At 64.5% G+C, this 26,062-nt stretch overlaps 2 protein-coding genes across 2 annotated transcripts; both read right to left on the reverse strand.

Annotated features, from left to right (window-relative positions):
- Window positions 1–181: 181 nt before the first annotated feature.
- On the reverse strand, window positions 182–5,387 carry RCCD1 (RCC1 domain containing 1). Its single transcript, XM_029051078.2, has 7 exons — window positions 5,156–5,387; window positions 4,362–4,752; window positions 4,158–4,279; window positions 3,502–3,609; window positions 1,524–1,700; window positions 887–916; window positions 182–778 (listed from the first exon to the last, which is right to left on the reverse strand). Exons 1-7 carry the CDS (start codon window positions 5,385–5,387, stop codon window positions 579–581), a joined length of 1,260 nt encoding a protein of 419 aa, XP_028906911.1. The 3' UTR covers window positions 182–578.
- A 777-nt stretch (window positions 5,388–6,164) lies between these two features.
- On the reverse strand, window positions 6,165–25,533 carry UNC45A (unc-45 myosin chaperone A). The gene is given in 32 exon segments (XM_029051893.2): window positions 6,165–6,338; window positions 6,340–6,485; window positions 7,144–7,263; window positions 7,265–7,300; window positions 7,405–7,522; window positions 7,865–7,893; window positions 7,896–7,985; window positions 8,383–8,478; window positions 8,480–8,497; window positions 8,698–8,748; window positions 8,750–8,769; window positions 9,029–9,050; window positions 9,053–9,106; window positions 9,108–9,164; window positions 9,433–9,477; window positions 9,479–9,577; window positions 10,629–10,756; window positions 10,759–10,769; window positions 10,867–10,961; window positions 11,627–11,927; window positions 13,488–13,504; window positions 13,506–13,550; window positions 13,552–13,607; window positions 13,610–13,660; window positions 14,341–14,511; window positions 14,694–14,862; window positions 16,363–16,530; window positions 16,867–16,959; window positions 19,982–20,157; window positions 20,454–20,490; window positions 23,658–23,816; window positions 25,468–25,533. Coding segments are annotated over 32 exon segments (2,802 nt in total). The 5' UTR covers window positions 25,483–25,533; the 3' UTR covers window positions 6,165–6,229.
- Window positions 25,534–26,062: the final 529 nt, after the last annotated feature.

Here is a 26,062-nt window from a genome sequence, read left to right on the forward strand (position 1 = left end):
TCTGCTTCCTTCCGCCGCCCCCCCAGCTGCCTCTAGAGGGTGAGACCCGGGGGGGGGGGGGGGGGGGGGGGGGGAGTTTTTACGCAGCTTCCAGCAGTCGGGGGGCGGGAGCTCGCTTGGCCCCCGGAGGGACGGGCCCCAGCCGGCTCGACCGCGTGAGACGAGGCACGGGAGAGACCGACAGGGTGAAACGTTTTAATAAAGACTCCATCAGCTCACGGGAGCGAACCTGAGCGACGGGCCCGGGGCCCAGCTGGCTCCAGAAGAGCTCGTGTGAGACCAAAGGGGTTAACAGGGGTAGGGAATGTGCCTACTGCATCGCCCTCCCCTCCGCGCTCAGTACGGCGCTCTGCGCACAGTCAGCGCTCGATAAAGAGGACTGCCCGTTCTCCCCCGCCCCGGCCGGGACCCGGCTGGCTCTGGAGGACGAGGCGGGACCGGTGCAAGGCAAACTCGGGTAAACATTTTAACGCAGTTTCAGCTCTGCGTGGGGCAGACGGCAGATTCCCCTCTCGCGCCCCGAGCCGCCGCTCACGGGCCCGGACCCCGAGGCGCCGCCGACGGCTGAGGTCCGGCAGTCACCTGGGCTCGGCTGGGGCCCCCGCGGCGCCGGGGCGGGAGGGCGAGGTCGGCGGTCCTCGGCCGGCGGCGTAGACGTACGTGTTCCAGGGGCCGCAGGTCACCTCCTCCACACGCAGCCGGTGCCGAACGAAATACTCCACCCGCCGGGCCCGATCCGAGCTGGCCCTGTCCGAGTGGCCCAGCTGCCCGTACTTCCCTGTAGGGAAGGCCCGCTCGCTGTCCCTCCGCCCCCACGGAGGCGAAGCTCGGGTACCCCCGCCCCACCCACGCGGACGGCGGCGACGGGAAAGGCGATCCCACTTACCCCAGCCCCAGGTGTACAGCTCCCCGCTGCCTGCCAACGGATAATAACGGTCGTGGTCTTCGTTAAGCGCTCACTACGTGCCAGGCGCCGTATTAAGCGCCGGGGCAAGCGGATGGGGTTGGACGCTTGGGGCGCGGTCTTAATCCCCATTTTACAGATGGGGGAACCGAGGCCCGGAGAGGAAGAGTAAGGCCGGTACCCGTTAAATACTTATTACGCACCGAGCGCTGTTCTAAGCGCTGGGGTGGATTCGGGTCGATCGGCTCGGACGCGGTCCCCGGCCCACGTGGGGCTTCAAATCCCCCTTCTACAGTGGAGGCGACTGAGGCTCGGAGAAGTGCCTTTCCCGAGGGCACAGGGCACAGGGCAGACAGGTGGCGGAGCCGGGATTAGACCAGGCTAGACCACGTCGCTTCTCTAGAGCGGGTGGGCGGGAGCCGCTCGTGTCCGGGGCCGGCGCTCCGGCCCTGACTGCCGTCCGCTCCTCGGCGGCCAGGGAGGACACCGGTCAGCCCCCTCGTACCCCTCTCTGCCTTCTCTTCTCCAACCTAAGCCAACCAACCCATCCCTGGGATGGGTAAGTCTAAAGTGCCTCCCCCCAGCCCACGCGCCCCAACCCGAGCCCCCACTGGCTTACGGGTCACCACCGCCGTGTGTCGGGACCCGCAGCTGGCCTTGCTGGCCTCCTGCTCCCGGGGCAGGTCCAGGAGCGCGGGGAACGGCTGGATGGCGATAAACGGGTCCCCGTCCCCGTCCCCGTCCCCGTCCGCCGCTGGCTTCTGGACGTCGTGGCTGATCGAGCCGGGCCGGGCTCCTGGAAGATCGGCCGACCGCCGCGGGTCAGCGAGCCGCTTCCACCGCAAAAATGCTCTACCGTGCTCTCCCCGAGTGCTCGTAGAGGTTCCGCGCGCGATCGCGACGACGACGCCGTTGAGCGCTTACTACGGGCCAAGCACCGTTTCAAGCGGGTGGGGCGGAAGACCAGGTTATCAGGTTGGATGCAGTCCCCGTCCCGCGTGGGTGCTCACCGGCTTAAACCCCCATTTGACGGATGAGGCCACGGTGGCCCAGAGGAGTGAGCGACTTGCCCCGGTCACACGGCACGCAAGTGGTGGAGCTGGGATTTAGAACCCGGGTCCGTCTGACTCCCAGGTTCGTGCTCTACCCACCTAGGCCACGCCGCTTCTACTGGGCCACACGGACGCTCTCCGTTACGGGCAGGGAGTGTGTCCGTTACTTCGGCCCTACTGTACTCTTCCGAGTGCCTCAGTACGGTGCTCTGCACGCCGTAGGCGTTCAATAAATGCCAGGTGACGGTTCCACGGACGCAGGCGCTCAATTCCATCGACGATGGAAAATCTACTAAGCAGGGCTATTTTAGTGAGCACCTCCGGACCGCAGAAGGCTCTTCCGGACTCTCCCGAGGGCTCGGTCCAGGCGCTCTGCCCACAGCGGCGTCATCGGACGGCACTGAACTGCCCGGGAGCCAAGTCCCGGCCCCGAGGGGGCTGACGATCTCGCCGAAGACACCGGCTGGTCTAAGTTATTTATGAACAGCGGGAGCAGAAGAACGAGAAGAGAACCAGCTGCAACAAAACAGCAGGGTATCGGCAAAGGTGCCTGCCTCGTGCTAAACGCTGGCTGGATACCCATCCCCGGATCGGTCTAAGCGTGTCCGCTTGAAATGGCCGAACGTTTTACGCAGCGGGAAGCGGTAAAGCGGTTAGAGTTAGGGACCGGGAAGTCAGGAGAGCTGGGCGCCGGTCTCTTAACTTTGCAGTCGATCCACCGATCGGTGGGATCGACTGAACGTTTATTGCGTGCGGAGGCACCGTACTCGACGCGAGAATCGGTGGACGCGCTCCCCGCCCCGCAGTGAAGCGGCGTGGCCGAGGCGGGATAGAGCGCGGCCCGGGAGTCAGAAGACCTGGGTTCCGAGACCGGCTCCGCCACTCGTCCGCTGTGGGACGTCGGGGAGGTCGCCTCGCCTCTCTGGGCCTCGATTCTCTCACCTGTAAAACGGGGATCGGGACAGCGAGCCCCAAGTGGGACGGGGACCGCGTCCGACCCCATCGGCTTGTATCTACCCCCGTGCTCGGGACAGTTCCCGGCGCGTCGGAAGGGCTTAACGAATGCCATTTGGAAAAAAGGGTCGGGGAGGGCGAATTCTAGCGTGGGCAGAGCGAGGCCGAGGAGGCTCGGGAGGAATCCGTTTGGCCTCTGTCCGAACGGAGGAGACCTGCGTGCCCGCTGGGATTGCCGTGGGCAAACTCTGCTCGGGTGCCCGCCGGAAGCAAAAAGTGATCTTTGGGGATCGCCCGTAAATCCCGGCCGACGGCCCTGATGGCTTAGGGTGGAGAGCGCCCACGGGTGAGAAGGAGAGAGCCGCCGGAGGGCCTCGAGGCCGCCGGACGGCGCCCCGGCTTAGAGCCCGGGGGAGACGTGGGCCGGCCACGGGCCGCTGGGCAGGTAGAGGGGCGAGCGCCCAAACCGTTGGGACGCCGGGGCCCGGTTTCAAGGCCGCCGCAGCCGCTGCCTCGGCACGGCGGGGGCGGCCCACCTCCCCCCGTCCCCCCGCCGCCCCTCGCCCAGCCTCTCCTCGGGGGTCTCCTCACCTTCAGCGGCCTGGGTGGGCCGAGGCGGCGGCTTCCCGCTCAGGGCTCGGCAGGGAAGGGCCAGCTGCCCCGACTCGTTCCAGCCCCACACGTACACGTCGCCGCTCTCTGCGAGGGGAAGAAGATCCCTTGGCCGGGCGGCTCCCTCCGTCCTTCCGTCTTTCCCCCGCCAAGTCCCGGGGCGGGGGGCTCCCTCGTCCCCGGGTCGGTGGATGGGGTGTGGCGACCCCTCAATAACCGCTCTCGGCGACCGGGGAAGCCGCCCGGCCTCGCGCAGAGAGCACGGGCCCGGGAGGCGGGGGAGGCGGGTTGGAACCCCGCCGCCGCCTCGAGCGGGTCGCCTCTCCGGGCCTCGGTTCCCCCGTCTAGAGAACGGGCGTGAGTCCGAGAGGCCCGTGGGGGACGGGGACCGGGTCCGACCCGACGGACGCCCCGGCCCACGGGAAGCACCCGTGGCGACGCCCCGCGCGTCTGACGTCGGGGGTTCGCACCCCGGCTCCGCCGCTCGCTTCCCGTCAAATGGGGACGGGGACCGCGCCCGGCCCGGGGTGAGCGCCGGAGGGACCCCCTCCGCCCCCCGACCGTTCTCGTCGGCGTCGCGGGGGATCCGCGCGCGAGCCCGCCTCCGCTCCGGGCGCCCGGCCGGGGACGCTCACCGCCGACGGCGAGGGAGTGCCAGCCTCCGGCGGCCACCTCGGCCACGGGCAGCCCCCGCAGGGCCTCCACCGGCCGCGGCTCCCGCTCCGACTCCAGGGTCCCGTGGCCCAGCTGTCCGTGCCTGGCGGGGGGGGGGGGGGGGGGGGGCGCGGCCGGGGTCACCGGGCCCCCCCGGGGCGTCCGTCCCCCCCCGGGCCGCTCACCTGCCGGCGCCCCAGGCGAAGAGGGCCCCGGCGTGGGCGAGCAGCAGCGCGTGGCGGCGGCCCAGGGCCAGCTTGCGGGCCCGCAGCCCGGCCGCCAAGGGCCGGTAGAAGGGGGGCCGGGGGCTGGCGTGTCCGGGTCCGGGCAGCAGGGGCGGCGGGGGTGCGGGGGTCGGGGGCCCGGGGGTCGGGGGCCCGGGGGTCAGGGCCCGCCTCCAGAGGGGCTCCCCGCGCAGCCCCGAGCCGGCCGCCCGCGCCTGCAGCTCGCCCGGTCCCTCCGGCCCCTCCGGCCCCTCCAGCAGCAGGACCAGGTGGCGCTCGGAGCCCAGCAGGTCCCGGCAGCCGGCGGGGAGGCCGCCCGACGCGGAGCCCGACAGCAGCAGACGCCCGCCCTCTGCCACGACACACGACGACACACCACGACGACACACCACGAAGACACACCACGACGACACACCACGAAGACACACCACGAAGACACACCACGGGCCACGACAGAGGGGCCGGCGGGCCGTCAGCGCGGCCACGACCGCCAGGGGGCGCCGGCCCCGCCGACCCAGGGACGAGGGGGCGGGGCTCGCGGCGAGGGGGCGGGGCTCGCGGCGAGGGGGCGGGGCGCCGGGCGCGAGGCCCTGGAGAAAGGCGCGAGGCCTTAGAGCAAGGGGCGGGGCGCCGGGCGCGAGGGAGGGTTGGGGCTCGCGACGAGGGGCGGGGCGTCGGGCGCGAGACCCCCGACAGAGGGGCGGGTCTCGCGGCAAGGGGGCGGGGCGTCGGGAAAGAGGGAGGCGCGCGCTCACCGCCGAGGAAGGCGCTGTAGCTCCAGCTGGGTCGCACCCGCCAGGCGTGGCCGTCGTCTCCGGCGGGGCCCGCGTCCGCCTCCCCTTCGTCCTCGGCGCCGCCTCCCAGCCGCAGCGGCTCCGGGCTGAGCACCGAGCTCGCCGGCCCGGCCCCGCCGGCCCCGCCGCCCCCGCCCAGCGCCTGCCCGAAGCCGCAGAAACCGAAGCCGAACCAGCCCGACCGCCGCGCCATCGTCCCCGGCCCGGCCCGCGCCGCCGGGAACCACGCGGCCCCCCCGCCTCGGCGCCTGCGCACACCCATTCCCCGCCCCTTAGCCCCCGCTCGGCCCCCGCCCCCGGCGCGCAACCGTCCCCGCTCGGCGCATGCGCAGATCCGTCTCCTTTCCGCTCGGCCCCGCCCCTCGACGCACGCGCAGCCCGTGCACGCCCTTTATCTCCGCTCGGCCCCGCCCCCCCGCGATCACGTGGGCAGAGGAGCATGCGTTTCCCCCCCCCACCCCGCGTCACCCATCAAGCAGCCGAAGCCCGTGGTTTCCCACGCTCTCAATTCATTTATTGCTGTGCCCGTGGACTGGCGGGGGTGGGGGGTGGGGTGGGGGGTGGGGTGGGGGGCCGGCTCCCGCTGTCCCCCGGCGGAGTGATCAGCTGGGAGGGGCGAGGAGGGGTCACCTGGTCCCTGGGGTGAGGGGGGAGAGGGGTCACGTGGTCCCTGGGTGGAGGGGGCACGGATGGGCAGAGGAGGTCACGTGGTCCCTGGGGGTGGGGGGGGGCAGATGGGGAGAGAGGGGTCACGTGGTCCCCGGGTGGAGGAGGGGCAGATGGGGAGTAGAGGGGTCGCCTGGTCCCTGGGTGTGGGGGGACGGAGGGGGAGCGGAGGGGTCACCCAGCCCCCCGCCCGAGGAGCGCATCGGTGGCGAGCCGGTAGCGTCAGGAAGGCCGTGGGGCCCAAGACAGCCAGGGCCCGGCCTCCCCCGGGTACCCGCCGACCCCCGGAGGCCGCGGGACCCGGGTGGGCCGCGGGCGGGCGTAGCGGCCGGTGTCGCCCGCGAGCGGCCGGGGGGCCCCCCCGAGCCCTCAGTCCCCCTCCCGGTTGGGCCTGATGAGCCCGTAGGCCACCGCCCGCCCGAGACAGGCGGCGGCGGCGGCGGCCCCGGGCCCCGGCCGGGCCTTGGCCAGGACGCGAGATCTCCAGGGCCTCGCTCTCCATCAGCGCGGCCGCCAGCTCCCGCGACGCCTCCATCATGTTGAGGGCCACCACGGCTCCCCGGTGCTGCAGCTCGGCGCTGGGGCTGAGGAGCAGCGCCTGCAGGATCTCCAGCCAGTGCGTGGTCTGCGGGGCCGGAGTCGGGCCGGGGCCCCGGGCTCAGTCACGCGGCCCCCCGAGCGCTTACCGGGGGCCGGGATACGGGCCGATCGGGGCGGGCACGGGCCCCGGCCCCCGTGGGGCTCTCGGTCTTCGTCCCCACTTCCGAGGTGAGGGAACGGGGGCACAGGGAAGTGAAGCGACTTGCCCCGGGGTGGCCCCCTCCGAGGTCCCTCCGATTCCCAGGCCCGTGCTCTATCCGCTGGGCCACCCTGCTTCTCCCGCCCCTCCTGTCCTCCCTCGGGGGACAGGCACCCGGCCGGGAGGACCGGGAAAACTAACTGTGGTCCCGGACAGGCGCTTACTCTCTGCCGAGTACCGTTTTAAGCGCCGAGGTAGACAGAAGCGAATCGGGTCGGAAACAGTCCCCGTCCCGCTTGGGGCTCGTAGCCTCCGTCCCCCGTGTTTCCGAGGTGGGAACCGAGGCCCAGAGAAGTGACTCGGCCAAGGTCGCAGAGCAGACACGTGGCGGGACCGGGATTAGAACCCACACCCCCCGACTTCCAGGCCCGGCCCTCTCCATCGGACCGCACCGCTTTACTCGCTCTCCTCCTGTCCCCCCTCGGGGCCGAGGGGACCGGCTCCCTCCCGCCCCCCCGAGCGCGTGGGGGCGGCCCGGACTCACCACCTGCGGGATGCGGGCGCAGAGGCGGGGGCAGCAGGCCGTGAGCATGGCCAGCCCGCCCGCCGCCGCCCGCCGCAGCAGCTCATCGTCCTCCCCGCAGTACAGCACCAGCAGCTTCAGCCCGGTCGTTCCCTTCGGCCAGGAAGAGCTCCTGCACCTGCGGAGGGGTCGGGAGGCGAGGGGGAAGACGGTCCAGTGGGCCCCGCGGTCCGGCCCGCGGCCGCCCGCCGCCCCCCCCCCCCCGCGTGGCCCCGGCCGCACCTCCTTGCTCATGGCCATGTTGCACATGCACTCGGTGGCGGCCCGGCGGATCATCTCGTGCTCCTCGAACATGTAGCCCTCGATCATGGGCACCGCCTTCTCCTTCAGGATTTTCTGCCTGCGGGGAGCACGGGGAGCCCTCGGTGAGGCCGCGCCCATGATAATCACACTGATTAGGGGACTCGTTAAGCCAAGTTCTGTTCTGAGTTCTAAGCGCCCGACACAAGCTCATCAGATTGGACACGGCCTCTGTCCCACTAGGGGCTCACGGTCCTAAATCCCCATTTTACAGTTGAGGGACGGAGGCCGCAGAAGTGAAGTCACACAGCAGACCCAGCAGCAGAGCCGGGATTAGAACCCAGGTCCCTCTGACTCCCAGGCCCGCGCTCTATCCACTAAGCCACCCCGCTCCCGGTCCCTTCCCCGGGGGGCCTCGCCACCCCCGCACCCGGCTCCCTACCTGAGGCTCTCGCTGATCCCGCCGACGGTTGGTTCAGGGCCATCAGCGCCTCGAAGTTCTGCAGCCCGGAGCAGTTGAGGCGCAGCAGAAGAAGACGAGGGGGTCGGACCACCTCGTAGATCTGGAACGATCAATCACTGGGATTTACTGAGCGCTCACCGTGCGCAGACCGTTGCGCTTAAGCGCAGCCGGGAGAGGACGACGCGACACAATCAGCAGACCGTTCCCCGCCCCTGACGAGCTGGGCGGTTTAGAGGGGGACACGTATATTAACGAGATACTTTATAATGTTGTAATTTAAAGAGGTACGTAAATGCGGCGGGGTCGGAAGGTGGGGGGCGAGTATCAGAACGCTCGAAGGTCACACGCCGCCAGCCCGCCTGGCGTCAGGCTGCAACGGACAGGCCACCCCGCAGTCACCCCCCGAAAGGGACCGGCGGCTGTCCCCTCCCCGACCCGCCGGGGGAGAAGGGGGCCGTCAGGTCGGAGAGGAGGGAGGAGGAGGAAGGGGAATCGACCTCTCTTCCAGGGAAGGTCATCTCCGGATTGGAGGTGATGTGATCTTAGGCGAGGGCCTGGGCCGCCTTGGTCTGCCCCGTGTCGGTGCCCTCCAGAAGCCAGCGGGAGGAGCGCCTTGCGGAGAGAGGGACAGAGAGCCCAAGGTGAGGCGGGCTGGGGGGATGGCCGGGAACGTCGCCTCCGCGCCTCCCCCTCTGGGGACGCCGGGCCCCCACCGGCCCATCCCAGACCACGCCCCCGCCCTCAGGGAGACCGCGGCCCAGGGGCGCATCTCGTCCGCCGGCCGTCTTACCCGGGCATCCCTGGCACCCCGCTCCACTCTTGCCACCCCCCTGGGCAACCACGGTCCCCGCTCCTGCCGCTTCCCTGCACCAAAGCCAGGAACACTCTGGCGGGAAGAGGACCGTCGCGCCAGGATTTTCCGGGGGGGGGCTCCCCGCGGCCCCCCGCAGCCCGGCCCATCAGGCCCCACCTGGGGGCCCGGGGGCACCAGGCTTCTCCCCGTGCCCTGGCGCTGAGAGGGAGCAGGGTTTTCGCTCTTTGGGGCCCTCCCCCTTTCCCCCCCACCCCGGCCCCGAGAGCCAATCCCGAGGGGGGCCCCTCCCCCGAGCCCCCACCCCCCACCCGCCGCCCCTTCCGCCAGACCTCGAGATTCCAGCTCCCGGCTAGGGATCGGTCAGCGCCGGGCTCCTCGCTCTTCACCATGCAGGTCAGGGCCGACACCGGCGCCGGCTGCCAGCAGCTTCTGCCACGCCGCTTCCCGCACAAAATCGGGCTTGTCCTGTAGGGAGGGGGCCCGGCTCAGGGAGGAGAACCCCCCGCCCCCCGGCAACGATGCCCAAACTCCCCTTCGCTTGGGCAGCAGGGGCACTGAAGGTGAGCTCCAAGGAAGAACCTCCGGGCAGGGCGGCGGGGGTCCGACCGTCTCCGCTGGGGGACTGGGGCCAGGCCTTCCCGGAGGCTGGGGATAGATGGGGGCGACCAGGCCGGCCTCTGGCCTCCCGGGAGGGTGGGGTCTGGCCCGACCTGCCCCCGCCCCCCGCCTTCACCTTGGGGTGCTGCTCGGGCACGTGCTGCTTGGCATACTTGGCCAGCTTCCAGCAACTGGGGGTCGGGGCTCCTCGTGGGTCGTAGGCTGTTGGTGCAGTTGACCAGCGTCGAGGCCACGGCGAACAGCACCGACCTCTCCTCCGACTGCAGGACCACAAGGAGGTCAGCCGGCTGCCGCCTTTTTTTTTAAAAATTGGTATCTGTTAAGTGCTCGCTACGTGCCAGGCACTGTATACTAAGTGCTGGGTAGATACGTGCTAATCAGGTTGGACACGGTTCACGTGGGGCTCACGTTCTTCATCCCCATGTTACAGATGAGGGAACTGAGACTCAGAGAATAAACATGATGATGATTCTGGTATTTATCGAGTGCTCACTACCTTCCGGGTACTGTATTAAGCACGGGGTGGGGTAATAATAATAACGTCGGTATTTGTTAAGCACTTACTAGGCGCCAGGGACTGTTCTAAGCGCTGGGGTAGAGACAAGGTCATCAGGTTGTCCCACGTGGGACCCACGGTCTTCATCCCCATTTTAGATCCAAGTTGATCAGGTTGGACCCAGCCCGTGGGGCTCGGTCTCAATCGCCATTTTACGGATCAGGGAATTGAGGCCCAGAGAAGAAGAAGGATGATAACTCTGGTATCTGTTGAGCATTCACTGTGTGCCAAGCACTGTACTGAGCCCTGGGGTAGATACGAGCCAGTCGGAGTGGACACAGACCACGTCCCACGTGGGCTTCGATCTTAATCCCCACTTTACAGGTGAGGTAACTCGGGCCCAGAGAAGTGAAGTGGCTTGCCCCGGGCCGCACGGCAGAAGAAGTGGTGGAGCCGGGATTGGAACCAGGTCCGCGTGGCCGCCGGACCGATGCTCTGGCCCACTAGGCCACGCCGCCGTCGCCCCGTCCCCCCGTCCCCGCCTGCGGCGGGGGACGACTCTGGCCAGGATCTGGCGCTCTGCGCCGTGAGCTTCCGCCTAAGGGCAACCGGGCGACTCCCGGGCCAGGCCGGGACCTGCTTTTGGGCCTCCTGCGAGTCCCGGGGAGGCCCCACCCCCCGCCCCACCGTGCAGGGCACCGCCAGCAGCCCGCCCCCCGCCCTCCCCGGAGGGCGAGAGCTTCGGGCCGGGCTTCCGGAGGATCTCTGCCCCGCGGGCCGGGCGGCGCCCCCGAGCCCCACGCCGGCGTGGCTACCTGGCCGAGCTGGAACATGGCCTTCAGGGCCTCCTCGTCCTCCACCAGCTCCTCTTTCACGTCCGCGTCGAAGGTCAGGTAGGCCAGGCCCTCCACTGCCCAGCGCCGCGTGCCCGGGTCCATGTCGCGTTGCACAGCCACCTGGCGGGGAGGCACGGGGCGGGGCGCTGGCTGACCGCGTCCCCCCCAACCCCCCGCCCCGGGCCGGACCAGACCGGACCGTCGGGGCCCCGCTCACCTGCGACACTGCTTGGCCAACTTGAGGGTGGAGCCCTCGGCGAACTGCTTCATGCTGATGTCCGTCCCCCCGGCCGAGCCCAGTTTGCAGAGCCCCTGTGGGGGAGCGGGGAGTGGAGGGTGAGAGCTCCGGGAGGAACGGAGAGAGAGATGTCCACACCCCCTCCCCCCCATCGCCCATCCGGCCTGCCCTCTGGTCTCTGAGGGAGGTCCGGCTGTGTGACCTTGGGCAAGTCACTTCTCCTTCTCTGGGCCTCAGTTCCCTCATCTGGAAAGTGGGGATGAAGACCGTGGGCCCCAGGTGGGATGGGGACTGACTCCACCCCAGCGCTCGGTACGGTGCCTGTCCCAGAGTAAGGGCTTAACGAATATCACGGTTATCATTATTATAAGGCTGCCATGGCGTGGGCCCACCAGGGTGGCCTCTGCGCGCCTAGGAAAATGGCGGATAGCAGCGGAAACCCGGCGCGCGGACTCGGATAATGGGACCTGTTTAAGCGCTTACTATGTGCCAAGCGCTGCTCTAACTGCCACGGCAGATACAGGTTGGACACAGTCCCCGTCCCACGTTGGGGCTCACAGTCTTAACCCCCATTTTACACACGAGGCAACTGAGGCCCAGAGACGTGCAGTGACTTTCCCAAGGTCACACAGCAGACGCATGGCGAAAGCGGGATAGGAACCCAGGTCCCTCTGCCTCCCAGGCCCACGCTCTCTCCACGGAGCCACCGCTGCTTCGGGCGGCCCGGTCCCCGGCTCACCACCAGCGCCCGGATGCGGATGGTGTCCCTGTCGCTGCGTTTGTAGAGGTCCTTGAGCAGGGCGACGCCGTTGGCGGTGATGAAGGAGGCGCGCTTGGCCTTGCCAGCCGCGTGGATCAGCGTCTCCACCGCCAGGAGCTGCTCCGTCTCGCGCTCCGAGGCGCACAGCGCGATCACGCCCTCCATGACGCCGCCCAGCTCCAGGGCCCGATTCCCGGCCTCGCTGGGGCCCTGCAGGAGGCACGAGACCGTCTGGATGGCCCGCAGCTTCCCGGCCGGTCCTTGGCCCTCAAACCAGCTCCTAGAATGATGATCGTGGTATCTGTCAGGCGCTCACTAGGTGCCGGGCACTGCGCTAAGCGCGGGGTGGATACAAGCAAACTGGAGTGGACGCGGTCCCCGTCCCGGGTGGGGCTCACGGACTCTATCCCCATTTAGACATGAGGTGAGTTGCCCGGGGTCACGCAGCAGACAAGTGGTGGAGCTGGGATTAGACCCCACAACATCGCCAAGATCCGCCCTCTCCTCTCCATCCGAACGGCTACAAGCTCTCATAACATCCCGGCTGGACGATTGCGTCAGCCCTCTCTCTGATCTCCCATCCTCTCCGTCTCTCCCGCTCCTCAAAAACCTCCAAGTGGTTGCCTAGCAACCTTCGCGCGAAGCAAAAACTCCTCACTCTGGGCTTCAAAGCTGTCCATCCCCTGGCCCCCTCCTACCTCGCCTCCCTTCTCTCCTTCTCCTGCCCACCCCGCACGCTCCGCTCCTCACTGGGCCTCGTTCTCGCCCGTCCCGCCGTCGACCCCCGGCCCCCGTCCTCCCGCTGTCCTGGAATGCCCTCCTCCTCACCTCCGCCCGAACTCTCGTCCCCTTCAAAGCGCCTGCCGAGAGCTCACCTCCCCCAGGGGGCCTTCCCAGACTGAGCCCTCCCTTTCCCTCCGCTCCTTCTCCCATCCCCATCGCCCCCACTCCCCTCTCTCTGCTCTACCCCCTTCCCCTCCCCACGACACTTGTGTGTATTTGTATATATTATTTCCTCTATTTTATTTTAACGATGTCTATATATCTATGATTCTATTTACCTTTTTCCGATGTCGGTATCGATGCCCTGACTACTTGTTCTGTTTTGCTGTCTCCCCCTTTGAGACTGTGAGCCCGTCGTTGGGCAGGGATTGTCTCTATCTGGTGGCCGAACTGTACGTTCCACCGCTAGTCCAGCGGCCTCCTGCACACAAGTAAAGCGCTCAATAAATCGCGACTGATGAATGAAACCCGACATTGCGACTCCCAGGCCTAGTGCTCTATCCCCTACTGCGCTCGGCTGCGTCTCTTCAAAGGGCCCACAGCACGCGGAGACTACCAGCGGCAGACTGGGAGAGACGCTTCAGGATTCAAAGTCAAGGGGAGCAGGCCAGGGGACAGCTCTGAGACATCACCCCATCCCTTCAGCCCCTTGCCCGGCTGGGAAAAACCCGGGAGGGCCCCGGCCCAGGGAGGAGAGGGAGAAGGCGAGGGCTGGTTTTCTGGGGGAAGCCATGCAGGGCAGGTGTGTGGCCTAGGACCCTGGGAGGGTCGTTCTGCACGGGGCCTCCTCTCCCCGTTACAGGCAGACTTCCCCTCTAAAATCCTTTTGGGGGCAGGGAGTGGATCTGTCCTACTGTTACAGCGAATCGGGCAAGCAGTGTGATATCTGAACACTAACTAAGCGCTTGGGAAAGTATAACACAACGATACAACCGACACATTGCCTACCCAGACAGAGCTTACACTGAGCGTTTAGTACAGCGCCTCGGCACACAAGTAAGAGCTCAATAAAACGACCGACTGATCGCCTGACTTCCCCGGGGGCGGGCCCCCTTACTTGATGTAGCTCTCACAGAAGCCGGTGGAAGTTTTCGCGCTCGGCGTCCCCCTTCAGGTCATCAGTAGAGCTTGTTGAGGAGGACCGAGGCGCTCATGCGCGTGTTCTCCGTCACGGCCCCCCCCCGGGGGTCTCCGTCACCGAACCCCCGACGTCCAGGATCTTCTTCAGACCTAGAACGAACGCCCGGCTCGGCTGTGGCCCGGTTCTCCCCCGTGCCCCCGGCGGAGCGGAACCAGGGCCGGGGAGGGGGCTCGGTGGCTGACGCCGGCCAACGGCTCGTTTGCCCGGCACGACGGGCTTTTGGCTGCTGGGGGGGGTCGGGGGCGACTGTTGGCAGGGGCCAGAGGGGTTTGGATAATCCCTGGGCCAGCTGTCCGTGGGGAGGAGGAGAAACGCCGGGACACGGGTGTCATCCCCACCGAGCCAGGAGAATGCCCGGCCCCTAGCTCTCCACCGAGCAGGAACGTGTCGGCTGATTCCGTTGGACTGTCCTCTCCCAAGCACTTGGTACAGTGTTCCACACATAGTCAGCGCTCAATAAATACCACCGACTGATTGACGGGCGGCTGGGCTGCCGTGGGGAAGACGAGGAGCTAATATTCTTACAGGGCAGGTGGACAGGGGACCGGGGGTCACGGGGCAGGTGCCGGACAGGAGGACGGGATGGGATGGCATAGGGGCAGGTGGATGGATGGGGGGCCGGGGTGGGGTGCCGGAGGGTGGGGGGATGGAAATAGGGCCATGGTGGGGCACCGCGGGGGCCGGGCGGACGGACGGGGGCCAGGGAGGGGTGCCCCAGGGGCAGGCGGGCCCGTACGCGGAGTTTCGGGTCCCCGGCCCGGGCCCTTACCGTGGTCTATGACCCAGAGGGCCAGGCCGTTGTCGGGGTCCCGCAGCGATTTCCGGGGAACCACTTTGATGAGCAGGGTCAGCGCGTTGTCCCGGCCCTGGGCGGGGATCCCGGCCTGGGTCAGCACCTCCAGGAGGCTGCCGATCAGCAGCTTCAGCTCCCGGGCGGGATCTGCCGGGGAAGCGCTCGGTGGGTACCGGCGATCGGTTGCGACGGGGTGCCGAGGAGGCCCCGTGTCGGACCGGGCCGGGGAGAGGCGCTGGAAGGCCGACGCCCCTCCAGCTCTGGGTCGTGGGGAGTGGGCGGGGACCTGTCCGGCACCGGGGCAGAATGCCCTCCGCTCATCCGCTCACCCACGATGATGGCGCCCTCCTTCCCGCCGAAGTTCTTCTTGGTCCCCTCCTTGAGGGCGTCGAACATGACCTGCAGCAGGTGGCAGGCGGCCAGCGAGACTTGCGGGCTCTCCGCCCCCAGGGTGCCCACCACTCGCCGGGTGCCCAGGACGCTCAGGATCGCCACCGTCTGCGGGGGTCGGATGCCTCAGTCCGGGCCTCTCCCCGGGCCCGCCCCACCCCAGCTGGGAAAGCAGGGTCAGACACCAGCAAGGACGGGACAGACACGGCCCCCCCCCCAACCCTTTTTTAATGGTATTTACTAAGCGCCTACTACGTGCCTGGTACTATACTGAGCGCTGGGGTGGACACGAGCAAATCGGGTTGGACACAGTCCCTGTCCCACATGGGGCTCACAGTCTTAACGGCTCACATTTTACGGTTGAGGTAACCGAGGCACGGAGAAGCTAGGTGACAGGCCCGAGGTCTCCCAGCAGACAAGTGGCAGAGCCAGGAATTAGAACCCAGGTCCTTCTGACTCCCAGGCCTTTTCCACTATGCCACGCTGCTTCCAGCTGAAGTCCTTCTTCGCGCTGGGGCCTTCGAGGACGGGGGAAGCCGGGGAGGGACCCACTTTCCAGCGCAGCTGCAGCAGGGCTGGTCCTGAACGCTGCCCCGTGGCCCGTCTCCCCCAGACCCACCGGAGCCTCAGGTTGGGTGGTGGCCCTGGCCCGAGGGAAGGCGTCTGGACCGGGATCTCCTGGACTTGTCTGGGGACATCTGGGTCTTTCCCGGGCCCGGGGGTCCACCCGCTCCCAACCCCCTCGCCACCCCGGGAGGCCCCGGATGGTGACGGTGTCCGGGCGCCAGAGATCCTCACCCCGACCCGGGCTGACCCTGGTTCTAGCACCCTAGGGAACGTTTCTTGCTACGTTTCACTCTCCCAGGCACTCAGTGCAGCGCTCCGCACAGAGTGAGCGCCCCCTAAATCCTCCTGAACTGGATGAGGGAATAATGTCGAACTGGAGCAGAGGATCTTGAGTGAACAAAATGGGTCCAGGTGGGTTGGGGAAGCGGGGGAAGCTGCTTCCTCTGTGAGGTGGCCCTTGGGGTGGCCAGGAATGGAAGTCCACACCTCCAAGCCAGGGGCAGCAGTCCTGGCCTCCGGCCGGAAATGCATCTATTTATCGTTACCCCCGGCCTCTCCGAGTGCTTACTACAGTGTTCTGCACCCAGTAAGCGCTCAATAAATACAACTGACTGACTGAGAGGGGAGCACCCAAACCTGGCTCCACCCAGCTGGGGAAGCAGCGTGGCCTAGTGGAGAGAGCACGGGCCTGGGAGTCAAAGGGGCCTGGGTTCTATTCCCTGCTCGCTCCGCCCCTAGTCTGCCGTGTGACCTCGGGCAAGTCACTTCACCTCTCCCGGCCTCCATTCTCTCGTCTGTAAAATGGCGACTAAGACCGTGAGCTTTCTGTGGGACGGGGACTGTGTCCGACCTGCTTCGCTTGCATCCGCCCCAGTGCTCAGTACGGTGCCTGGCACGTGGCAAGCGCTTAAGAAATACCGTTCAAAACCAGCAAAAAAGCCAGATGCGTTTCGGGGCCAACCTGATCTCTCCCTCTCCGTCACCACCCGCCCCGGCGAGGGGCTCCGGAGGGCGGCGGGTCCCAGGCCCCGTCCCGCTCACCCGGGCCTGATGCTCGGAACAGAGTCCGACCAGCGTGCGCAGGGCCGCCAGCATCAGGTCGGCCTCGCCCGTGTCCAGCAGCCGCAGCAGGAGCCGGGCCCCGTCGCTCTGGAAGATCTTCTCGGCGCCCGCGTCCTCCCGGGCCAGCACGATCAGGTTCTGGGCTGCCTGCGGAAGAAGGTGGAGGAGCGTCGCAGTGGGCGCTCACACCCTGTCACGAGGGGTCCCGGGGCCAGCCCGGCGAGTCCAACGAAAATCCCGGTTGCCAAGATCCCCGGGATCCCTCACCGGGCCCAACCGTGGCTTCTGGGTTGAGCCCTCCCCCCGGCCCCCCGGCCCCTCCGGAGCCCCCAGGTCCCGGCCCTCCGCGAGGGGGCAATTTCCACCGCAGCCGGCCACTCTTCGGTCCTCCCGGGATGGAACAAGGCCCGGGAGAAGCCGCGGCGGGGACCGGGGGGCCGCCACTCTGCCCGAGGTCCCCGGGGGTCTGTCGGGGGCTGGTACCTTCTGCTTTTTTTCCGTGCCTTTCTCCTCGGGGTCCAGTAATATCTTGAACATCTGCTCCACTTTGGAGTCCGTCGACTGACTGTACCGCACCTGAGACCCGACGCCAGACACACCAGCAACCCCCGACCGTGTCACCTCTGCTCTCTGCTCCTCGCTAATCCCCGCCCGGCCCGGGACCCCAGGCTGACCCAGGGCTCACCCCAGGCCTGACCGGTCAGCTCGGAGAAAGAGGCCGCGTGGCCTAGAGGAAAGAACCGGGGCCCGGGAGTCCGAAGGACCTGGATTCTAATCCCGGCTCCGCCACCTGTCTACCGCGTGACCACGGTCACTTCACTTCTCTGGGCCTCCGTTACCTCATCCATCAGATGGGGATGAGACCCCGTTCTCCCTCCTACATAGATGGTGAGCTCCATGTGGGACAGGGACTGTGTCCGACAATTAACCTGGACCTCCCCGGCGCTCAGGAAAGTGTCTGACACATAGTAAGCGCTTAATATCTTTTTTTTAAAAAAAGCTATGACGGTGGGGTGGTGGGGATAGACGGCAACTTCCAGCGGTCCCCGGAGGGCTCTTTCCCTTTCTCGGTTATTGTCAATTTGGCCTTGGAGGAGACCCCCACCCCCCACCCCGCCCCTCCATCTCTCCTCTGAACTGGGGGGCAAGAGGGGTCTCAGTTGAGCTGAGCCCCTCCCTGGTGCTGTTGGCAAATGAGGAGCAGCAGACTTAACCCCCTCACCCCCAATCTGGGCTTCCCGGGGTGAGAGCCCTCCGCTTCCCCGGTCCTCTCTCTGGCTTTCCCATGTCGGTCGATAACCCCAGCGCTCAGAACGGTGCCAGGTAAGTGCTAGAAAGACCTGGGTTCTGATCCCGGCTCCACCACTTGTCTGTTGTGTGAACCTGGGCAAGTCCCTTCACTTCACAGTTCCTCAGTTACCTCATCTGTAAAGTGGGGATTAAGACCGTGAGCCCCACGTGGGACAGGGAGTTTGTCCAACTTGACGGCTCTGATCTCACCCCGGCTAGACTAGGCATCGGCCTCCTCGCCTCCAGTCTCTCCCCTTCCAATCTCTCCCGGCCGCCGGGGCCAGGACCGTCTTCCTGAGGCGCTGCCCGGCCCACAGCTCTCCTCGCTCCAAAGCCCTCCGCTGGCTCCCCTCGCTGCTCCATATCAAGCCAAGACCCCTCCCGGTCGGCTTCGAGGCTCTCCGCTACCTGGCTCTGCCACACCTTTCCCTTCTCCTTTCGGGTATTCCCCAACTCCCTTTTTTCCCCATCTGTCCCATGTTCTCGTTCTCTCTTTCTCCCTCCCTCTCTCTCATTTTATTTCTTAAGCAATCTGTGCCAGGCACTGTACTAAGCACTGGAGTAGATGCAAGCTAAACAGGTTGGACGCAGTCCATGCCTCACCTGGGGCTCGCCGTCTTACTCCCCATTTTACAGATGAGGTCACTGAGGTCCGGAGAAGCGAAGCAATCCGCCCAGGGTCACAGAGCAGACTAATGGCAGAGTCAGAATTAGAACCTACGTCCTTCGGACTCCCAGGCCCGGCTCTACTCAGTAGGCCACGCTGCTCGACACGTCCGCCTCCTTCCCCTCACAGCTGCTGTTCCGCCAGCCTGGAACTCCCTCCGCCCCAGTCCAACGGGCCACAGCTCTCCCCATCTCCAAAAAAAAAAGCCTACCTCCTCCTCCTCCTCCTCGATGAACTCCAACAGCCCAAGTGTCTGACCTAAAAATCTTCCATTTTCCCTCGGCACGTACGTTCGTAGGTACGATCGACTGTACCGTCGCCTAATCCTGATTACCCCAACTGCAATGATTTTTCTGACCGTCTCCCATATCAGAGCGTACGCTCCTCGTGGCAGAGACCGTATTCTCGTACTTCTGGACTTTACATCCAGTGGCACAATAAAATCTCGCCGCCTCCCACAAGCCTTTCCCGATTCTTTCCCAGCACCCCAAGTCCTATAAATCCAAATACCCACCTCCTCTGGCGGTTTGAGCGTATTTATTCCTCCCCGCAGACTTTCGTGTACGTGTTCGTTCAGTCCCGTATTCGCTCGCTCTGACTACTCTATCTGTAAACATTTTTAAGTCTGTCTCCCCCGTTCGCCTGTAAGTTCCTGATTCCACCGCATCTTCCCCGGCGTTTAGTAATAATAATGATGGTATTTGTTAAACGCTTACTACGTGCCGAGCACCGTTCTAAGCGCTGGGGTAGACGCGGGGTCATCGGACGGTCTCACGTGGGACTCACGGTCTTCATCCCCATTTTACAGATGAGGTAACTGAGGCCCGGAGAAGTGAAGTGGCTTGCCCAAGGTCACCCAGCAGACAAGCGGCGGAGCCGGGATTAGAACTCACGGCCTCCGACTCCCAAGCCTGGGCTCTTTCCCCTGGGCCATACTGTCAGCACAGAGGCTGGCACAGAGTACGCACTGAACTACCACTGATATTATTACAGCGGGGATTACGTCGCTTCTTCTTTTCGTGACCAGTGGCATTCGTTGAGCGCTTACCGCGTGCGGAGCACCGTACTAAGCGATGGGGGAGAGGACACCGCAACAGAGTCGGAAGACACGTTCCTTGCCTACAAGGAACTTTTACGTCTCGAGGTGAAGCTCACAGTATAGTTTGTCCCACAGCTCACGGCAACGCAGTGCCCAAGCGGGTGTTCAATAAATAATAGTACTACTAAAGGAAGAGATGAAATTGGGCCCCCCTTCTCTTGCTATAAACCAATTATCCCAGAAGTCTTTCTGCTCCCGGAGTATCAGTTAATTGACGGTGTTTATTGAGCACTTACTGCGTGCAGGACACTGTACTCAACTCCTGGGAGAGTAGGACACAACCATCTACTTATTATTTTGTTACACTGTACTCTGCACACAGGGAGCACTCGATAAATCCGATCGACTGACCGACCGACTGACGGTACAACAGACACGGTCCCCGCGGAGTATCCGCCTCGATCACGACCACCGGTTTCTGGGTGTGTTTCTTTTTCTACAGTAACCCACGGCGGTTCCGGCGGCCCGGGCGTGGACCTCCGCGACCCTCGGCTTCTCTTCGGCCCCCGGCCCGCCCCTCCCCTCCCGTCCCCCGGCCATACCTTCTCCTGAATCTGGCTGCCGAGGGCACGCATGGCCTCCTGGAAGACTCTGTTCTTGGGCTCCAGGCTGACGCAGCGCTTCAGGTCGAGGACGGCCTGGTCCAGGCGGCCCAGCTTCTCTAGCGCCTGGCTCCTGCGGAACAGCGCCTTCACGTCCCCGCCGTCGGCCTCGATGGCTGAGCACGAACGGGAGCGGCGTCAGGGCTCCGCGGGGCGCTCCACGGAGCGCCCACGGGTCTCCGAGCCGGGGCGGCGACCGGTGGGGGGCGGGGGGCCCGGACTGGTGTACGGGCGCGTCTCGGGACCGCCGGAGGAGGCGGGGGGTGGGGTGCGGCCGGCCAGGAGCAAACGGCTGGGCAGGTGGGAGAGACAGAGAAGAGAGGAGCAGTCCCAGGAGAAGCTGACAGTCCCGGCCTAAGGGAGAGAGAAGCGTGTGACCAGCGCAGAGACCCCGAGCCCGCACCGCGGATACCTCTGGATGCGTCAGCTTCGGCTTTGGGATAATCCTCCTGCGGGAAGAGAGAGAGAGAGAGAGAGAGAGAGAGAGAGGGGGGATTCGTGGTCCGGACCCCGCCACCACCCTTGCGCCTCGGAGCCTGGGCCCGGGCCCACCTCCCCGCTCCCCGGATTCGTCCCTGGTCCAACAGAAACAGTGACGTTCTCTCGCCCGGGAGAGGAAAGGAACCCAGGGGGTATTTCTGGGGCCTTCCCCGAGTCACCCGACCGAGCCGTGCAATCCCAACAGCCTCCTCGGCGCTGGGGATTCCTCCTCGATTTGTTTAGCCTCTTGTGCCTGTCACACACATCTGATCTCTCTCTCTCAACTACGGCACGTGCATCCACCGAGGCCCCACCGTGACCTCATTCCAACGGACAATTGTTCTCCCCACCTACAAAGCCTTATTAATTATGGCACTTGTTAAGTACTTACTTTGTGCCAGGCACTGTACTAAGCGCCAGGGTGGATTATCTTTCTACAGAAAAGCTCTGGGCGTGTAACCCCCCTTCCTCCAAAATCTCCAGTGGTTGCTTGAGTATCAAGCAAAAACTCCTCATTCTTGGCTTCAGACCTGTCCATCCCCTTGCCCCCTCCTATCTCACCTCCCTCCTCTCCTTCTACTGCCCACTCCGCACACTCCGCTCCTCTGCCGCCGCTCACCTCCTCACGGTCCCTCGTTCTCGCCTGTCCCACCGTCGACGCCCGGCTCACGTCCTCCCGCCGTCCTGGAATGCCTTCCCTCCTCACTTCCGCCAAACTACCTCTCTTCCTCTCTTCAAAGCTCTACTGAGAGCTCACCTCCTCCAGGAGGCCTTACCGGACTAAGCCCTCCTTTTCCTCTGCTCCTCCTCCTCTCTCCATCGCCCCGACTCGCTCTCTCTTCTCTAACCCCCTCCCCGCCCCACAGAACTTGTGTATATATTATTCTATTTATTTTAATGTGTATATATCTATAATTCTATTTACTTATATTGAGGCTATTGATGCCTGTTTATTTGTTTTGATGTCTCTCTCCCCCCTCTAGACTGTGAGCCTGCAGCTGGGCAGGGATTGTCTCTATTTGTTGCTGAACTGTACTTTCCAAGCGCTCAGTACGGTGCTCTGCGCACAGTAAGCGCTCGATAAGTACGACTGAATGAACGGATGAATATAAGCAAATCGGGATGGACGGGGTCCCCCGTCCCACCCGGGACTCGCAGTCTCGGTCCCCATTTTACAGATGAGGTAACTGAGGCCCAAAGAAGTGAAGTGACTTGCCCAGAGTCCCACAGCAGATGAGTGGCGGAGCCGGGATTGGAACCCATGACCCTCCGACTCCCAGGCCCGTGCTCTATCTACTATACGACGCTGCTTCTCATTATTGAAGTCACTTAACTTCTCTGTGCCTCAGTTACCTCATCTGTAAAATGGGGATTAAGACTGTGAGCCCCACGCGGGACAACCTGATTCCCCTGTGTCTACCCCAGCGCTTAGAACAGTGCTCTGCACATAGTAAGCGCTTAACAAATACCAACATCTCCTCCGAGAGGGCTTCCCCGGTGAAGCCTCTTCTCCCTTCTCCCACTCCCTTCTGCGTCGCCCTGACTCGCTCCCTTTATTCACCCCTCCTACCGGCCCTTACGTACATATCTGAAATGTATTTCTATCCACGTCTGTCTCCCCCTCTAGACCGTGAGCTTGTTGTAGGAGGGGAATACGTTATATTGGACTCTTCCGAGCGCTCGGGAAGGTGCTCCGCACCCGGTAAGCGCTCAGTAGATATGATCGACCGATGCTGAGGGTAGAGATCACGACGTCTGTGGTACCGTACCCTCCCAAACGCTCAGTGCAGGGCTCCGCACATAGCGAGCGCTCAGCAAACACCACCGATCTTCTGACTGAACCGTCTGGAACTTCGGTCTGGTCCCGCCTAGGACACTGCCCTGCTTACTACGGAGGCGCAGCCCGTGGCGGGGGAAGCTACGTGTTCGGGCGGGTGGTACTTGGCGGACGCCTCCCGTTCGGTTGGCAACCTCCCCTGCGGGCGGAGACCGAGGCTCTTTTTTTAACTTGGAGCTGCCGGGCCCAGTCTGAGCTCCCCGCCCAGAGCAGGCAGCGGGCACCGGGATTCGTCCGGCGGGCGACTGAGAGCCTGAGCCTCCGCCTCCTGGAGGAGCGACTCCTGGGTGTCAGCTGGGAGCGGGGGCGGGCGCGCGTGACGGACGTTCCCGACCTCACCGGGCTCCTGGGTTTGGTCTCCTGCCCCCTAAAACCGTGGTGTGCGCGCATACGTAGGGATTGCCTCTATCTGTTGCCCGATGGCTCATTCCAAGCGCTTAGCTGAGTGCTCTGCACGCAGTAGGTGCTCAATAAATGCGACTGACTGAATATGAGTGTGTGCGTGAGGGAAGGGAGGGCCTTCCCCAACGAGGCCCTAATTTCCCCTCCTCCCACTCCCTTCTGCAACGCTCCTGCATTTGGATCTGTTCCCTTTACTCGCTCCTCCCTCATTCCCACAGCACTGACTCCCATATCTGGAAATTTATTTATTTCTATTAATGTCCGTCTCCCCTTCTAGACCGTAAGCTCGGCGGCGGCACGGAACGTGTCTTCCAACTCTGTCACTCTGGACACTCCCGAGCGCTTGGTACGGGGCTCTGAACGTAGTAAGCGCTCCAAAAGAGAAGGAGCGTGGCCCAAGTGGACGGAGCCCAGGCCCGGGCGTTAGAAGCACCTGGATTATAATCCCGGCTCAGCCACCTGCCTACTGTGGGACTTGGGGCAAGTCGCCTCACTTCTCTGTTCTCTCATCTGTAAAATGGGGATGTAAGGGTGGGACGGGGGCCGATTCCACCCCGAGAAGCGGCTTGGCGTAGTGGATAGAGCACGGGCCCGGGAGCCAGGTCACGGGTTCTAATCCCCGTCGCCGCTCGTCGGCCGCGTGACCTCGGGCAAGCCGCTTCCCTTCTCTGTGCCTCGGTTCCCTCATCTGCAAAATGGGGTTTGAGACCGGGAGGCCCACGTCGGGCCGCGGACCGTCGATTCGCTTGTATGCTCCCCAGCGCTCAGCACGGTGCCCGCCACACAGTAAGCGCTTAACAGACACCATGAGAGTAAACGGATGCGACGGATGGATCGGGCAGGAGGACAGCGGCCTGGCTCGTGGCCGGGCAAGGTCCCGGTCCCCCGGGGACTCACCAGCTTGAGGTGGCAGGCAGCTCGGTTGCGGTGCAGCACGGCCCGGTCCCCCGGGGCGGCGGGCAGGCGGAGGGCCAGCGTGTAGGCCGTCAGGGCCCCCTCGAAGTCCCCGCTCTTGAACAGCTCGTTGCCTTCCTCCCGCAGCCGGGCTGCGCGGGCCTGGGGGGCGAGAAAGGGGCTCTGGACCCACCGGGCACCTCCAGGGTGGCCCCCGGGGTGACGAGGGGTCGGGTAAACAGGGTTGGGGAAAGGAGGAAGGAGCGAGGGAACGACTCACGGTCCCCTTGACTGTCGCCTCGTCGCGGGCAGGGAACGGGTCTGAAAAATCTCTAATGTCGCACTCTCCCACGTGCGTAGCACAGCGCTCTGCACGTAGTAAGACAGCACTGATGGGTTACGGCGTGGCTCAGTGGAAAGAGCCCGGGCTTGGGAGTCAGAGGTCGTGGGTTCTGATCCCGGCCCCGCCACTTGGCAGCTGGGTGGCTCTGGGCAAGCCAGTTGACTTCTCTGTGCCTCGGTGACCTCATCTGTACAAATGAAGGTTGTGAGCTACTTTGTATCTACCCCTGCGCTTAGAACAGTGCTTGGCACAGAGTAAGCGCTGAACAAAAACCCACATTACCATTACCGTCCGTGTCGTCCTCTAGACTCTAAACTCAGTACGGGCAGGGGGTGTTTCTGCTAATTCTGTTGGGTTGGACGCTCCGAAGTGCTTAGTATAGTGTTCTGCACATAGTAAGCGCTCATGGCTCAGTGGAAAGAGCAGGGGCTTTGGAGTCAGAGGTCATGAGTGCCCAGCTCTGCCACTTGTCAGCTGTGTGACTGTGGGCAAGTCACTTCACTTCTCTGGGCCTCAGTTCCCTCATCTGTAAAATGGGGATTAAGACTGTGAGCCCCATGTGGGACAACCTGATTCCCCCGTGTCGCCCCCAGCGCTTAGAACAGTGCTCTGCACATAGTAAGCGCTTAACAAATACCAACATTATTATTATTAACAGATACCCTCCCAACGCATTACACTTTAACGACTGTATCTCCTTATGGGCAGGGAAGGGGCTGATTCAGTTGGGTTGGACGCTCCCAAGCGCTTAGTATAGTGCTCTGCACCTAGTAAGCGCTCAACAGATACCCTCCCAACGCATTACACTTTAACGACTGTATCTCCTTATGGGCAGGGAAGGGGCTGATTCAGTTGGGTTGGACGCTCCCAAGCGCTTAGTATAGTGCTCTGCACATAGTAAGCGCTCAACAGATGCCTCCCCAACGCATTATATTAACGACCGCGTCTCCTTATGGGCAGGGAGGGGGCTGATTCTGCTTTGTTTTGGACCCCCCCCCCCCGCCCCGCCCCGCCAAGCGCTCAGTACAGTGCTCTTTGCAGAATCAGCACCCACTAATTAGCACTAATTATACCGAGGCCTGCGTCCCCCTCTAGACGGGACACGCGCTAGGGCTGGGTAGAGCCCGCGTGGCTCGGGGGCAAGAGTCAGGGGTCATGGGTTCGAATCCCGGCCCCGCCCCTGGTCAGCTGGGTGACTTCGGGCGAGTCACTTCTCTGGGCCTCGGTGACCTCATCTGTCAAATGGGAAGACTGGGTCCTCACGTGGGTTTCTCCCCCGGCGCTTAGCACAGGGCTCGGCACCTAGTGAGCGCTGAACTGATTGAATAATTATTATGAATTCTGTGGCCTGGGGTTCTCCAGAGCGCTCTGCGCAGGGGAAGGGTTCAAGCGGTGGGATGGATAGATAGATTGATTGACTGATTGATTGATGGAGGAAGAGGATGCGGGGCGAAGGGCGGGGACCCTCACCTCGTCCGGCTCCATGGCGGCCTCTGCCCTCTCCCTCTCCCTCCTCCTCCTCCTCCTCCCTCCCTCCTCCCTCCTCCTCCTCGGGCCGTGCGCATGCGCCCCGTGACGTCACCGAGGGGGCGTGGCCGGGCCCAGGGATCCTCTCCCAAGTGCGGCCCGACCCGACGCGGAGCCCATTCGCTCATTCATTCATTCCCTAGTATCGATTGAGCGCTTACTATGTGCAGAGCACTGGACTGAGCGCTTGGAATGGACAATTCGGCCACAGAGAGAGACAGTCCTTGCCCACTGATGGGCCTACAGTCTAATCGGGGGAGACAGACAGACAAAAACAATAGCAATAAATAGAATCAAGGGGATGGACATCTCATTAACAAAATAAATGGGGTAATAAAAATATATCCAGATGAGCAGATGAGCACAGTGCTGAGGGGAGGGGAAGGGAGAGGGGGAGGAGCAGAGGGAAAGGGGGGAAAAGAGGGGTTAGCTGAGGGGAGGTGAAGGGGGGGAGAGGGGGAGCAGAGGGAAAAGGGGGAGCTCAGTGTGGGAAGGCCTCTTGGAGGAGGCGAGCTCTCAGTAGGGCTTTGAAGAGGGG

Source organism: Ornithorhynchus anatinus, chromosome X1 (genome assembly GCF_004115215.2).
Source record: "Ornithorhynchus anatinus isolate Pmale09 chromosome X1, mOrnAna1.pri.v4, whole genome shotgun sequence".
Taxonomy (NCBI): domain Eukaryota; kingdom Metazoa; phylum Chordata; class Mammalia; order Monotremata; family Ornithorhynchidae; genus Ornithorhynchus; species Ornithorhynchus anatinus.